The sequence below is a fragment of the Mobula birostris genome, chromosome 3 (genome assembly GCF_030028105.1).
Source record: "Mobula birostris isolate sMobBir1 chromosome 3, sMobBir1.hap1, whole genome shotgun sequence".
In the NCBI taxonomy this organism is placed as follows: domain Eukaryota; kingdom Metazoa; phylum Chordata; class Chondrichthyes; order Myliobatiformes; family Myliobatidae; genus Mobula; species Mobula birostris.
This window is the reverse complement of record NC_092372.1, coordinates 119,507,158-119,520,252: the sequence shown is the minus strand read 5'-3', so window position 1 is coordinate 119,520,252 and position 13,095 is coordinate 119,507,158. Positions and strand designations below refer to the sequence as shown.

Sequence of the window (13,095 nt, the reverse complement as noted above, 5' to 3'; positions counted from 1 at the left end):
GCAAAGCAATGAAGTAGTGAATAGTTGGACTACTTATGCACTCTAAAACTGTTGATGAAAATTGTTTTTACTATAACTAAATAAATAAATTTATTTGTAGTTTTGGATTTGCAGTTTCTATTTTCTCTCACTGTGCATCGTAAATTCTTTATAGTTTTTATGTAATGGCTCAAAAGGGAGAGGGGGCACTGGGGATATAGTCAGGGAGTCAAAAAAGGTAAAAATGTCATGGAGGAATAAGGCTGAAGCATTATACAATATGCTGCATTTTCCTTTAATACCAGAGACAATAAAGCAGGAAAAAGTAAAAGTAAGAGTCTAAAGAAAGTCAGAAACATAGATGATCATCAAGATAAAGTATCGAACACATCCATTCATTCAGGTGCCTTGCCGTTCGGCGTGGGCGATCATGTCTCTCCATCCATCATGGTCCCTGACCCTCAGAATTGTAGTTGTTGCCTCCCCGTTTCTAACCATGATGTTATTCTACCTATCATTTTCGTTCTCTGTCCGCCTCTGCTTCCTTTTCCTTCCAGTTTTCCAGTTGTAACCAAATGTTCATTTGAGTTCATGATTGTACAAGGGAGGAATAATGAAGTGGTTTCCCACTGCCTTCTTCAGTTGCAGTGTCCATACTGGACGGGTAACCCTGGCCATTGATCAGAAGATTCATCTGCCCGCGTTTTTAGTTTTACAACCATAAATTCCAATTGTAGAATCTGCTTGTAAAACCATCCAATTACCTGCAAACCATGGCTTCATGTGACCCTGATTCGGAGGCTAAACAGGTACTACACCTTGCCCAAGAGTGACCTGTAGGCAATCAGACAGAAGGAGCGCCCTACACCTCCTTTTGCTGAGTAATTGCACAGCACCGACACCGGGTTAAGGGAACACATCCCCTTAAACCCAAAAAGCATGCATTCTGAGAGTCTACAGGAAATGGCTGGTTAGGTTTGCCACAAAGGGCAATGAAAAACCAACTAATAAGTACAAAGTACTTCTCCAATTAATTTGGGTATTTCATCTACGTCTTAAAGGATTGCTGGTTGCTCAGTATAATGATTTCATAGATATGTGATTGTACAACTCCACACATCTAACCTGTGAGACTAGCCTGACATGGCCACAAAAACATGTTTCTGCACATTTCTACAAGTTCCCCAACCTGTTGTAGTTCTTGGAAAGCCTCTCAGGTTGCCAGTAGTCAGAGTATTGATTAACATTACACATTAGACCAAAAGGCAGTCCAGCCCATGAAATGTACTCCACCAGTTAACAAGATCATGGTTGAGATCTTCAGATCTCTGTAGCTAGCCAATCTGTTGCCCATGCTAATATGTTACACTCCCCGGCCCCTAACCAATATCATAGACAGTAACTTTTATGTCGCACATTTGGAAATCTACATGTTCCCTTCCATCCAGCCTGCTCGTTGTATCTATAGGGAGCTCAAATATGTCAAATGTCATATTGACCATCCCTAATGGTTATGAATTTCCAGTTGCACTGCTACTAAACAATGAGTTTCAACAGTTTTCCGATAACTCGTATTATACCTACTGGGTGAAGATTCCTGCTTTGTGTCTCCATCTTCTACCTTGCAAATAGTTTAGAAATCCATTAAAAATGGAATTGTTATGAGAAATTATCTTACTACAAATATACAAATCAAATGTATAACTAAGTATATTTTAAATTGTAAGTTTTAAATTTCTACGTGAACATGAGAATGCGAGACACTAAACAGAAATGCTTGAAGAGTTCAAGTGGCATCTATAGAAAGAAAAAATAGTTCAAATGCCTTAGATTCGGGAACATTTCCTTAAAGATACCAAAACTTCTTCCAACAGAAATTGTAAATCTGTGAAACTTTTCACGAATTAAGTGAGGGATGATTTTGTAAAAAAATAATCAAACACAAATGTATAACTCAAATAACACACATCAAAGTTGCTGGTGAATGCAGCAGGCCAGGCAGCATCTCTAGGAAGAGGTACAGTCGACATTTCGGGCCGAGACCCTTCATCTTTTGACTTGCTGTTGCTTTGAAGTAATCTGAAGGCTATTAATAAACTTTAGCATTTATACCTTCATGTACATGATTGAGTATACCTGTATCTGGTTATGAATGACTAAAACACATTTCACACAAGTACCTTGAGATGTAATCTGGAAGAAAACCTTGCACTTTGCATGGTAAGAGGTGCACGAGGAGTAAACTAGGCATATTTGCCTTAAAGCACAGTGTAAAATTGAATTGAAAATTTCTTAGTTTTTATGAAGTCAGAGTACTACAGTACAGAAACAGGACCATTTGCTCATCTAGTCCATGCCAAACTGTTAATCTGCCTAGTCCCATCGACCTACACCTGGACCATAGCCCTCCATATCCTTTCCATCCATGTACTTATCCAAATTTCTTGTAAATGTTGCAATTAAATCACATCCATCACTTCCACTGGATGCTTGTTCTACATTTGCATGACCTACTAAGTGAAGTTGCTCTCCCTCAGATTCCCCTTAAATATTTCACCTTTCACCCTTAACCTATGACTTCTAGTTCTAGTCTCACCCAACCTCAGCGGAAAAAGCCTGCTTGCATTTACCCTATGTCCCTCATAATTTTATTTACCTTCATCACATCTACTCTCATTCTCCTACACTACAGTCCTAACATATTCAATAACTCAGGTCCTGAAGCCCTGACAACATCCTCATAAATTTTCACTGTAGCCTTATAGATATTTTTTTCAGTAGGTAGATGACCAAAGTTGCACACAATACTCCATCTATGGCCTTACCTATATCTTACAGAACTTCAACATAATATCCCAACTCCTGTGCTCAATAATTTGATTTTTGAAGGCCAATATGCTAAAGTTCTCTTTATGACCCCATTAACCTGATGGGCCAAAAGCTCTTTTTATGATCCCATCTACCTTTATTGCCTACATCAAGTGAAAATTCTATCAAAGTAATTATTTTAGATAAGGTGCACAGAACATCCTGGACCATTGTAAGCATTCTTTGATTCTTGGAGGAAAATGTTCTCATCACAATTTGAAATATTCAAAAAGCAGAAGGATGATTACTTCTCTGTATTAGCATTATTTTTCTCTGAAAGTAGAGCTTATACAATTAAACTCTAAATAGAAATGTCATTCCCTATACTCTTACCAATAGAACTTGGTGTTGTACTGGAAGTAGAGCCAGTTTTCATCGTTACTGAGGAATGGTTTGCCATTTGCTGCTCTTGATGAAATGCTCCAATAGGTAGAGGTACTGCTCTACGTTTGATCCCAACCACGTGAAACTGTGACTGACCATTAGCACCAGCATCTTCTATCTTCTTTATTGTGTGATTCGGAAAGGTCAACCTAAATCAGAGATTATATAAATGTTACCCCAATCTGTAAAGATTTTTGAATGATTATAACCCCTTAAGAATGGTTTTCTCATGCTTCTTAGTTAGCAGGTTATACACTTGGAAGTTACCATAATGAACTACACAATGAGTTAGTAGAGGCTTTGAATTTAGAAGGTCAAGGCACAGACTGCGTCCACACCAGATGTTTGGAGGAACTCTTCAAGTTATTACTTCCTAGCTTTTCCAGAGTAAATGTCCTGTTAATGTCTCATCCTTACCCACCTCCCTACAGAATATTATTGAATGTGCTTCCAACAACCTTATAAATAGCACATGCAAGATTACAACAATTTTCAGAATAAACACTAGTTTCTCATGTCACCTCCAAGTTAATTTTATCAATTAACTTAAATCAGTGTCATCTAGTAATTGGCCTTTCTGCGATCAGTCATAATGGTGAATCTATCAATTTCTCCGCTTTTCACTATCCTGAAAGTAATCAGGGTCTCTCATGCTGAATAATTAAAATCCCAATGTCCTTGTATAATTTTAGTGATTACCTATACCAGTGCTTGAGAAGCTTTGTACTTCACTAGCCCCTTTAGAACTAAAAGGTTAGCGTAACATTTTGAATCCTCCACATACAATCTTCAGTACCTAGATGCTTCCCATCTAGACTAACTGACTTCTTTATCTCCAAGACCCCTATTTTCAACTACTATTTATCATATCAATTTTTTTTACCTTAACACACCTGAATTTCCTGTACTCCAGGTAATAACTCATACTTATTTGCATATTTCTCTCTTTGTAACAGGAAGCAAGAAGTTATTGATTACTTTTCCTCAACCTCTTCCACTGATCCAAACTCCACTTGCCCAAATCTCATAACACAGACTTATTTTCAAATTACCTCCTTCCTCCCTTTACTACTTGTCTTGCAGTTTAAGATTTGATGAATACTGCATAAGATTCTACATCAAAAATACAAATGTGAAAAGCAAATGGAAATTTGCATGATTTAACAATGAATTGCTGCTTTTTTATTTGGATGCATCATTTTTTTAATCTGAACCTGCATTAAATTAAGATGCTGTGCAATCCCTGGCCTGAAGCAAACCTTTACTGGACCTCCAGTCTTGTAACAATCACTGAGGCACTGAGTAATTAAAAATAATTTTTAATTAATCTGATCTTTTAAATTATTATTTGATACATTTGGTATAGCTTCATTTCTATTGAGGAAGCACTGCATGAAGTCCTTAGTAATGCTAAGTGAAGAAATAAAGTTCAAAGTTCACAGTAAATTTATCATCAAAACACAATAAAGTGGCGTAGTGGCATCAGCGCTGGACTTCGGGGTGAGAGGTCCCGAGTTCGAATCTGGCTGGCTCCCTTGCACGTTCTCCATCCGTGACTGAATTGAGTGTCGAGCTAACAACACGACGTTATAAAAAAAACCTGGAGAGGGATGGGCTCCTCCAGGTTTCAGATGTCCAAGACGATGGGCATACCCAAAAAAAGCTTGTCATGACAGCAGCCCGACGACTCCACTAGGAGTTAAGGGCGCGTGCACACACACACACACCATATACCTTCCTGAGATTCATTTTCTTGTGGGCATTCATAGTAAATAGAAACACAATAGATTCAATGAAAACCGCATGCAACAGAGACATCTCCCAAAATCTCATCTCCCCAAATATTCTCTTTAATCACAAAACAAACAGGTAAATCTAAATTTTAAAATAAGGACTCCATTATAAAAGAACAATGGAGTTAACCACAGCAAAAACGCTTCAAACAATGATTCAGAAATAGTGTTCAAGGTAACATAAACATACAAAATAGGATTTGGATATAAAAGAGTAGTGTTACAAACAGTAAACATTATTAAGTCAGTTTAAATCTGCCAGTTTTATAACCCTATCTATTTGATAGGTACTTTGAGCACTGCCAGTTAGAATTCAACATACCGGAGACATTTAGTGAATCCTGTAGATGTCAGAATCGCACCACTTCCAAGTTTACTACACAGTGAAAGGTATTCAGAATATAGGTCTACTCGATAGATCGAACTATCTGCACTTTCTTCAAAGTTGGCTTTCAACCTAAATAGAACAAAATTATTTGTTACAACAATTATCTTCTAATCCTCCAAGAGAGATATTAGGTAAAGGGATAGACGAATCAAAATCTATGCAAATATAGCTTGGGATAGCACATTTTCTTGCACTGCATCAAACATACAGCATAATCAATTGTGCTTTCCTAAATGATGTTATGCCTTCCATCTTAATTTCACCAAAATGCCATCCTTGTATGTTGATTCTTGATTTGAAACATTTTCATAGTAATGGCAAGATTATCCAAGCGGGAAAAAAAAATCAAGATATAGAGTTCACAATTACATAAGCAAGCATGAAAACCAAACCAAAAAAAAGAGTTCAGTATGATAGCAGACCACAAAATCAAGTCAAAAGGTTTGGACAAACTAAATTTTGCTAATGATGACTTTAATTTTTTTTTTCAGAACACAAAATACTTGAGAAAAGACTTTGAAAAGCCAACACAATGAGCACAAGTGGGTTCCCTCTATATAAGATTGACTATGATCCAAATAAGGTAATCAGATTAATGGAACAGCTAAATAGAGTTGCAGATTCAACATTATTTACAGCAAAGTAAAACAACGATGGCAAGTAGAAATGTACACTTCATTGAAAGACACTGACTTAAATGAGTGAACAGAATGGCTTCAATAATGTGGAGATTGTAACTAGTTATGAAATAAAACATTTTATTGGTTTGCTGCCATTGTTTCGGGATCGTTAATTTTAATTTTGTTTACAAGAACTGAGTGGCACTATTACTATTATTTAATACTGCAACAATAATTGAGGAATGCAAACAGTAGCTGCTGGGGCAAAAGCTTGCTTGCTATACTCAGTAGTTGACACAGAAACATTTTGTGCTGGGAATAACTGAATAAATGCCTGAAGCAGATGATATAACTTAGTGTATCTAACCATGCAGAGCTGTGGATTTAGTTTTTAAACTGCTCCAGCAAAAATAAAGTATTGGCATATGGGTCTCTTTTGTCCTACTGCCTTATGATTTCATAGAACACGAAGAAAAGAGATATCTTGAACTGTCAAGATAAAATAACACATAAACTTCATCTTTTTAACCAAATGACAATATCAATTTTGCTTTACAACCAATGGGTAAATAAAAATCTCTATTTACTTACATATACATATAGATGGCATGCAAAAGGTTTTCACTATCTTGATACGTGACAATAATAAACAAATAACAGAGCAGACAATTCTCCATTACTGTACTACTACACTACAGCTCTGCTAGAAGTGCTGGTTTAGTCAGGACCATATTCTTGACAAGTTGGCTCATGCAATTGCATGAAATTAGACTGCATCAAGGAATTAACACAGATAAGGAAAAATTGACCTAGAAAAGATAAATCTTGACTGCTTTATAAGTCATGATACAGCCATGAACTGTATTAGGTATAAGTGAGGACAGATATTAATAAAATAATGAAACTACATTGAACAATCTATCCAAACGAAAGGTTTCAGTAAGAATTTCATTACAAAAGTCACATAGAAAATTCTGAGGAGAATATAACAGAGGATTTTAGGAAAACATTGTTTACTTACCACTGACATGTAAAAGTTTCACTGTCTAATTCCAAGAGGCCAGCAGAAGGGACTGCAACAGGTCTAGTAGCTGTGCAAATCAGAAGACATACCACCAAATTTAGCTCTCCATTAGCTGGAATAATCAAGTGCTATCAACTAGCAGAGGGTGAACTTATTAACTTTCCAATTAACCAAAATAAATTATTTCCATTTATGGTTTCCAGTTCTGAAAATCATTACTCTTAAGGAGCAATCAAATCTGTCAAACTATATAATTGAAAGATACATTCGTAAGAGAAAGACATTAATTGGCTGTAATTAGATTAATTTTAGATATTTTACCCAATAGTCTGTGCTAGCAAGCATGTTTAGTACTGGAATTACTTTTTTCCCCACTATACAATATTTGATTTAATGTTCATAATAAAGGTAGTTACTTTGTAACAATACACAAATGTTACAGAGTGTAATGCAAAGTTATATCAGAAACGGAATGCTTATGTTGCTGTCTCATTCCTGAAATATATATTTTTTTTGTTTTTTAAATAAAGAGAGCATAGTATAAAGGAGATTTGTGCAGTGCCTAACAAATGTATCAAATGTACAATTCACATTTATGAAAGAGATGCACCCATAGTACAATAATGCTTCGGTTATCTCCTTACCCCTCCCAATCCCCAACTCCAAGCCATCATTGCATTAGCAAATAAGGTTAAATACTACCTTTGTCCCCACAGAGCTGCACTGGTATACAGAAGGTGTATTTTCCTAATACATAGTCTGTTGTATGTTTACAAGTCTGAGTTCATAGAATTTTACCAGAAAATGCTGGAGATCAGGGATCTATGTACAGAGAAATGGATGGACCTTTAGTCTGGCGGGGAATTCTGAAAATATTCAAGAAAGGGTCCCCACACCTTTTGGAACTTTATGTCCCAGTTGAGAATTGAACAATGGATCTTCTCAAGGTGTAGACTAGACATGATGTCCCTGAGCCACTGAGTGTGGGTGGGTGGGGCAGCATCTCTCCACTTGAGTAAAACTGTGCACCTGGCCAAAAGAGAGGCAAAAGATAGTGTGCGACGTTTGGTCCGACTTAGGTGCGTGCCCCCTTCTCCGGAGGTGCCCAAAAGAGCAACCAAAGGGTTAGGTTCCAAATTGTAATTAAGTATTTGGGATAGAGTTTGGAAAACATCTTTCCAGTATTTTTCCAAGCTAGGGCATGTCCAGTACATGTGAATGAGGGAATCCTCGTCCCTCTTGCATTTGTCGCAACAGGGATTAACATCTGGGTAAATGCGAGATAAATTAATTTTAGACATATGGGCCCTGTGTACGACCTTGAACTGTAACAGGCAGTGGCGGGCACATAAAGAGGTTGAGTTAACTAACTTGAGGACTGCATCCCATACCTCAACTGACAGTGAGGAATTTAAATCTTGCTCCTAGGCAGTTTAAATTTTGTCAAGGGGGGCTCGCCTCAGAGCTGCTAGCTTGTCGCAGGTAGCAGATATTAGACCTTTGCGCAAAGGATTCATGCAGAGAAACATATCAACAACGTTTGTGTCGGGGAAGTTTGGTATCAGAGGACTGATAAAATGTTTAATTTGCAAATATCTGAAGAAATGAGTGTCGGGTAGGTTAAACTTCGCAGACAGTTGTTCAAATGATGCAAAGCAGTTGTCTATAAAAAGATCTTTAAAGCACCTGACGCCCTTTCTATACCAGTCTTGAAATGTTGGATCATGTATAGAAGGCTGGAAGAGATGATTATATAGAATAGGACTTGAAAGAGAGAAGTAATGGAGACTACTATGCTTTCTGAACTGAGCCCATACTCTCAGGGTGTGCCTGATAACAGGATTAGCAATTGGTTTAGGTGTAAGAAAAGGGAGTGCGGATCCAAGAAGTGCGGAGATGGAGACATTCTAAATAGAGTTCAACTCCATTGTCACCCATAATGGGCAGTCAGATTGGTGTAAAGATGAGACCAAAAGATGAGACAGCATATGTTAACTGCCCAGTAATATAAGCAGAAATTGGGCAGAGCCATGCCCCCAACACTTTTAGATTTTTGAAAGTGGACTTTATTCAGTCGGGGACACTTGCCCTTCCATAACTAGGACGATATGACTGAGTCTAACGAGTCAAAGAAGGCTTTAGGAATGAAAACTGGTATGGATTGAAAAAGGTATAAGAATTTAGGAAGAATGTTCATTTTGACAACATTGATTCGGCCCATCAGGGACATGGACAGGGGAGACCACTGTGCTAGGCTCAGTTTTGTATGATTTAACAAATTAATGAAATTTTCTCCAAAAAGACACTTATATTTCCTTGTTACTGTGACACCAAGGTAAGTAAATTGGCTATTCACTACCTTAAAAGGGAGGTTATGGAACTCTGACACTTGTGCTTCTCTATTTATTGGAAAAAGTTCTCTCTTGTGTAACTTAAGTTGTATCCTGAAAACTGGCTAAATTTGTTAAAGAGTAAGAACATGGGGGGTAAGGAGGTGATCGGGTTTGATATAAAAAGTAAAAGACCGTCAGCATAAAGGGAGACTTCGTGCTCAACTCCCTCCCTCCAAATCCCTGTCAGGTCCGTACAACTACGGAACGCAATCGCCAGTCGCTCTATGGCCAGATCGAAAAGTAAGGGGCTTAAAGGGCACCCTTGGCAGGTTCCACGTTTGAGGTTGAAAGGTTGGGATTGCTGAGAGTTGGTCAAAACAGAAGCGGTGGGACGCGAATATAACAGTTTAATCCACGTGATAAAACTTGGTAGGAAATCAAATTTTTCTAAAACAGCAAAGAGGTAATTCCATTCCACACGGTCGAACGCTTTCTCTGTGTCTACAGGAATGACACAATCAGGGATCCCAGCTGAAGGTGAGTATAAAATATTTAACAGGCGGCGTATGTTAAAAAAGGGGAGGCGGTTTTTGACAAAGCTGGTTTGGTCTTCAGAAATAATTGAGGATAAGATGTTCTCCAGTCTACCGTCCAAAACTTTAGCTAAAATTTTGACATTGACATTTAACAGAGAGATTGGCCTGCATGAGGAGGACTCTGTTGGATCTTTGCCTCTCTTCACTAAAATAATGATGTTTACCTCGTTACATGATGCTGGCAATTTACTTTGTTTAAACGAATCAGATAGGACCATGGTTAGTTGAGGTAAGAGCAGTGACGAAAATGATTTAAAGAATTCTACAATGAACCCGTTGGGTCCTGGAGATTTACCAGTCTGCTGTAACGAGGTGGCTGAGGATATTTCCTCTAATGATATTGGCTCATTTTGAGATCAGGAGAGAGCGTGGGGATATTTAAGTTGTTTAAAAAATTCTCCACCAAAATGCTATAATTTGGGGATTCAGAAGTGTAAAGTCAGGAGTAAAAATTCCTGAATGTGTCGTTGATTTCAGAATGACTCGAGGTGAAGCTTCCGTTTTCCATTCGAATTTTTGTGACGTGTTGTTTGGCTTTGAGGCCCCTTAATTGGTTGGCTAAAAATTTTCCAGATTTGTCACCATGAATATAGAACCAGCTCTTGCTCTTCAAAAGTTGGTGTTCAATTGGGTGAGTGGAAATAAGGTCAAATTTAGTTTGGAGTTCCACTTCCTTTTTTGTACAGCTCTGGAGTTTTAATTTGAGCATATTGTTGGTCTATTTCTTTAATTTGATTGGCCAGATCTAGTTGTTCTTTATGGGTTTTTCTTTTCATATTCGCAATGTAGGAAATTATTTGACCCTTGAGGTATGCTTTCATAGCGTCCCAAACAACCAGGCTTGAGGTTTCAGGTGATGAATTGGTATTAAGGAAAAAAATTATCTGGTCCTCCATAAATTTTACAAAATTATTATCTGACAGTAAAGTCGAATTAAAACACCAATGCTTATTTATTTGAGGAAGGCCAGGAAGAATTATAGACAGGACAACCGGAGCGTGGTCTGATATCACTATGCTCTGATAAACACAGGAACGGACCGATGGAATCAGCTGATTATCCATTAAAAAGTAGTCAATTCTAGAAAAGGTGTGATGCACGTGTAAGAAGAAAGAACATTTTTTTCTCATTTGGGTGGAGAAAAAGCCATACATCAGAGATGCCATAGTTGGAGAGGAAGGACTGAATTAATGAGGCAGATTTGCTTAGTACTCTGGAAATAGGAGCTGATCGATCCAGCACTGGATCTAACCAACAGTTGAAGTCTCCACCTAGTACGAGAGAGTATGAACTCAAATCAGGCAGCGCAGAAAAAAACCGTTCAAAGAAGCCCACATCATCCGAGTTAGGAGCATATGTGTTAGCCAACACTACCAATGTATTATATAATTTCCTCGAGATAATGACAAAAAGGCCGTTTGTGTCAGATATTGTGCTGTGGAGCTCAAAGGGAACGTTTTGGTTTATGAGAATTGGGACTCCCTCCCCCCCCACCTCGCCCCGGCTTTAGCCTGAAAAGTGGGGTGGAATTGCTGTCCCGCCCATCGTGACATAAGACGGGAATTATCAGAACTGCGAATGTGTGTTTCCTGTAGAAATGCAATTGCTGAATCAACTGTTTGAGATGTGAGAACATCTTCCTCCTTTTAACAGGGTGATTCAGCCTCTTGACATTCCAGCTCACAAAATTTTACGGACTAACCATTCTCCTTTAAAAAAGAAGTATAAGAAAAGATTGATAGGCATAAGCGGTGTCAAGATTTCGGGTATCAGCTCTGGGGAAAAGTGTAAAACAAAGAGAAACAGGGCAGAAATAGATCCTGTATAACAAGAACTTCTAAGGGTTCTTAAAACAGTACCGGCATTGAAGTACCGTCCCCCAACCCACAACAAAGAACATAGCAGCAAGCTCTTAAGAACAATAGTCATCCAACAGTACAACTTCCTGTCACTCGTAGCTTCATCTTCAACTCCATTATTGTTATTAAAGGAAACAGTAAGCATTTAACACTCCTAAACTGACATTGTACTTAGTGAGAGATAAATAATTCCCCCAAGGTTTGTTAAACATGGCACTGAAAAATGAACCATGAAACAAAAATATAAACTTATATTTGAAAAAAGTAAAAAATAAGCAGACTTTATCCAGTGCTCTTCCCATGAAAGGTTGTAGAGTTCATTGAATTGGAGGTAAAAGAAAATAGTCCAGAGAGAGAGAGAGAGAGAGAGAGAGAGAGAGAAAGAGAGAGCAATCTGAGTGAATATTATTCCACCTATCGAAGTAGTAGACCAAGTCAGACCAGACCTTGCTATCCAAGCACTACTAATGTTACCTGCAGAGGGTATAGGAGAAAAGTATTTTATGAAGAGTTCGACGTAGTGGGGAGGCTATCAATGCAATTCTGTGCTTCATCTACTGAGCGTAACCACTTCTTGTCACCACTGGGAAGTGTGATGCACAGCCGTGCTGGGTATAGTAGAGAAGGCCTGAGTCTTCGGTTGTACAGCTTCATCATTACTTCTCTGTACTTGGTTCGCAGGCTCAAAACTTCGGGAGAGTAATCCTCCACAACCCGAATCTGCCGGCCGTGGTACTCTAGCTTCCCTCTCCGCCGGTCCTCTCCAACCAGAAGATCTTTAACCTGGTAGTGGTGCAGGCAAAGAATGACCGGGCGCAGTCTCTGTCCTGGGGCTGGTTTAGCTGCTAGTGAACACTGGGCTCTATCAATCTCCGGAGGGGATGAGAGTGTCTCCTTCCCGAAGATCTCACAAAGCAAACTGGAAAAAAACTCAGTAGGACGCCTGCCTTCAATAGCTTCTGGCAGGCCCAAGATGCCTAGGTTCTGCCATCTACTCCGGCCTTCCAGGTCAGTAACTTTAGCCATTAGCTTGATATTGTTTTCACGTAAGCTGGAGCAGATATTTTTCAGTTCTCTAACACACTGGCTCCGGTCGTCCGCAGCGAGCTTGAGAGAGGGTAAGCGTTGGCCATGGTCCACCACTTTGCATTGTATTCGGTCGAGTTTCGTTTCCAGCAGCCTGAAAGAGGATTTAAATTTGGCCGCTAATGCCACACTGTGTCAGTCTAGCAGCGTGAAGATAGCCTCTAC

The 13,095-nt window shown here is 38.6% G+C and overlaps 1 protein-coding gene across 2 annotated transcripts in view; it reads right to left on the bottom strand.

The window, feature by feature from the left end:
* Nucleotides 1–13,095, bottom strand: part of LOC140195241 (AT-rich interactive domain-containing protein 2-like) — a 385,533-nt gene that overhangs the window by 35,966 nt on the left and 336,472 nt on the right. For both annotated transcript variants that reach the window (XM_072253261.1, XM_072253260.1), the window contains exons 12-14: nt 7,054–7,123; nt 5,347–5,481; nt 3,181–3,380 (exon numbers count right to left, since the gene is read on the bottom strand). In XM_072253261.1, coding sequence (XP_072109362.1) covers nt 3,181–3,380; nt 5,347–5,481; nt 7,054–7,123 — 405 coding nt within the window. The remainder of the gene's footprint in view (nt 1–3,180; nt 3,381–5,346; nt 5,482–7,053; nt 7,124–13,095) is intronic.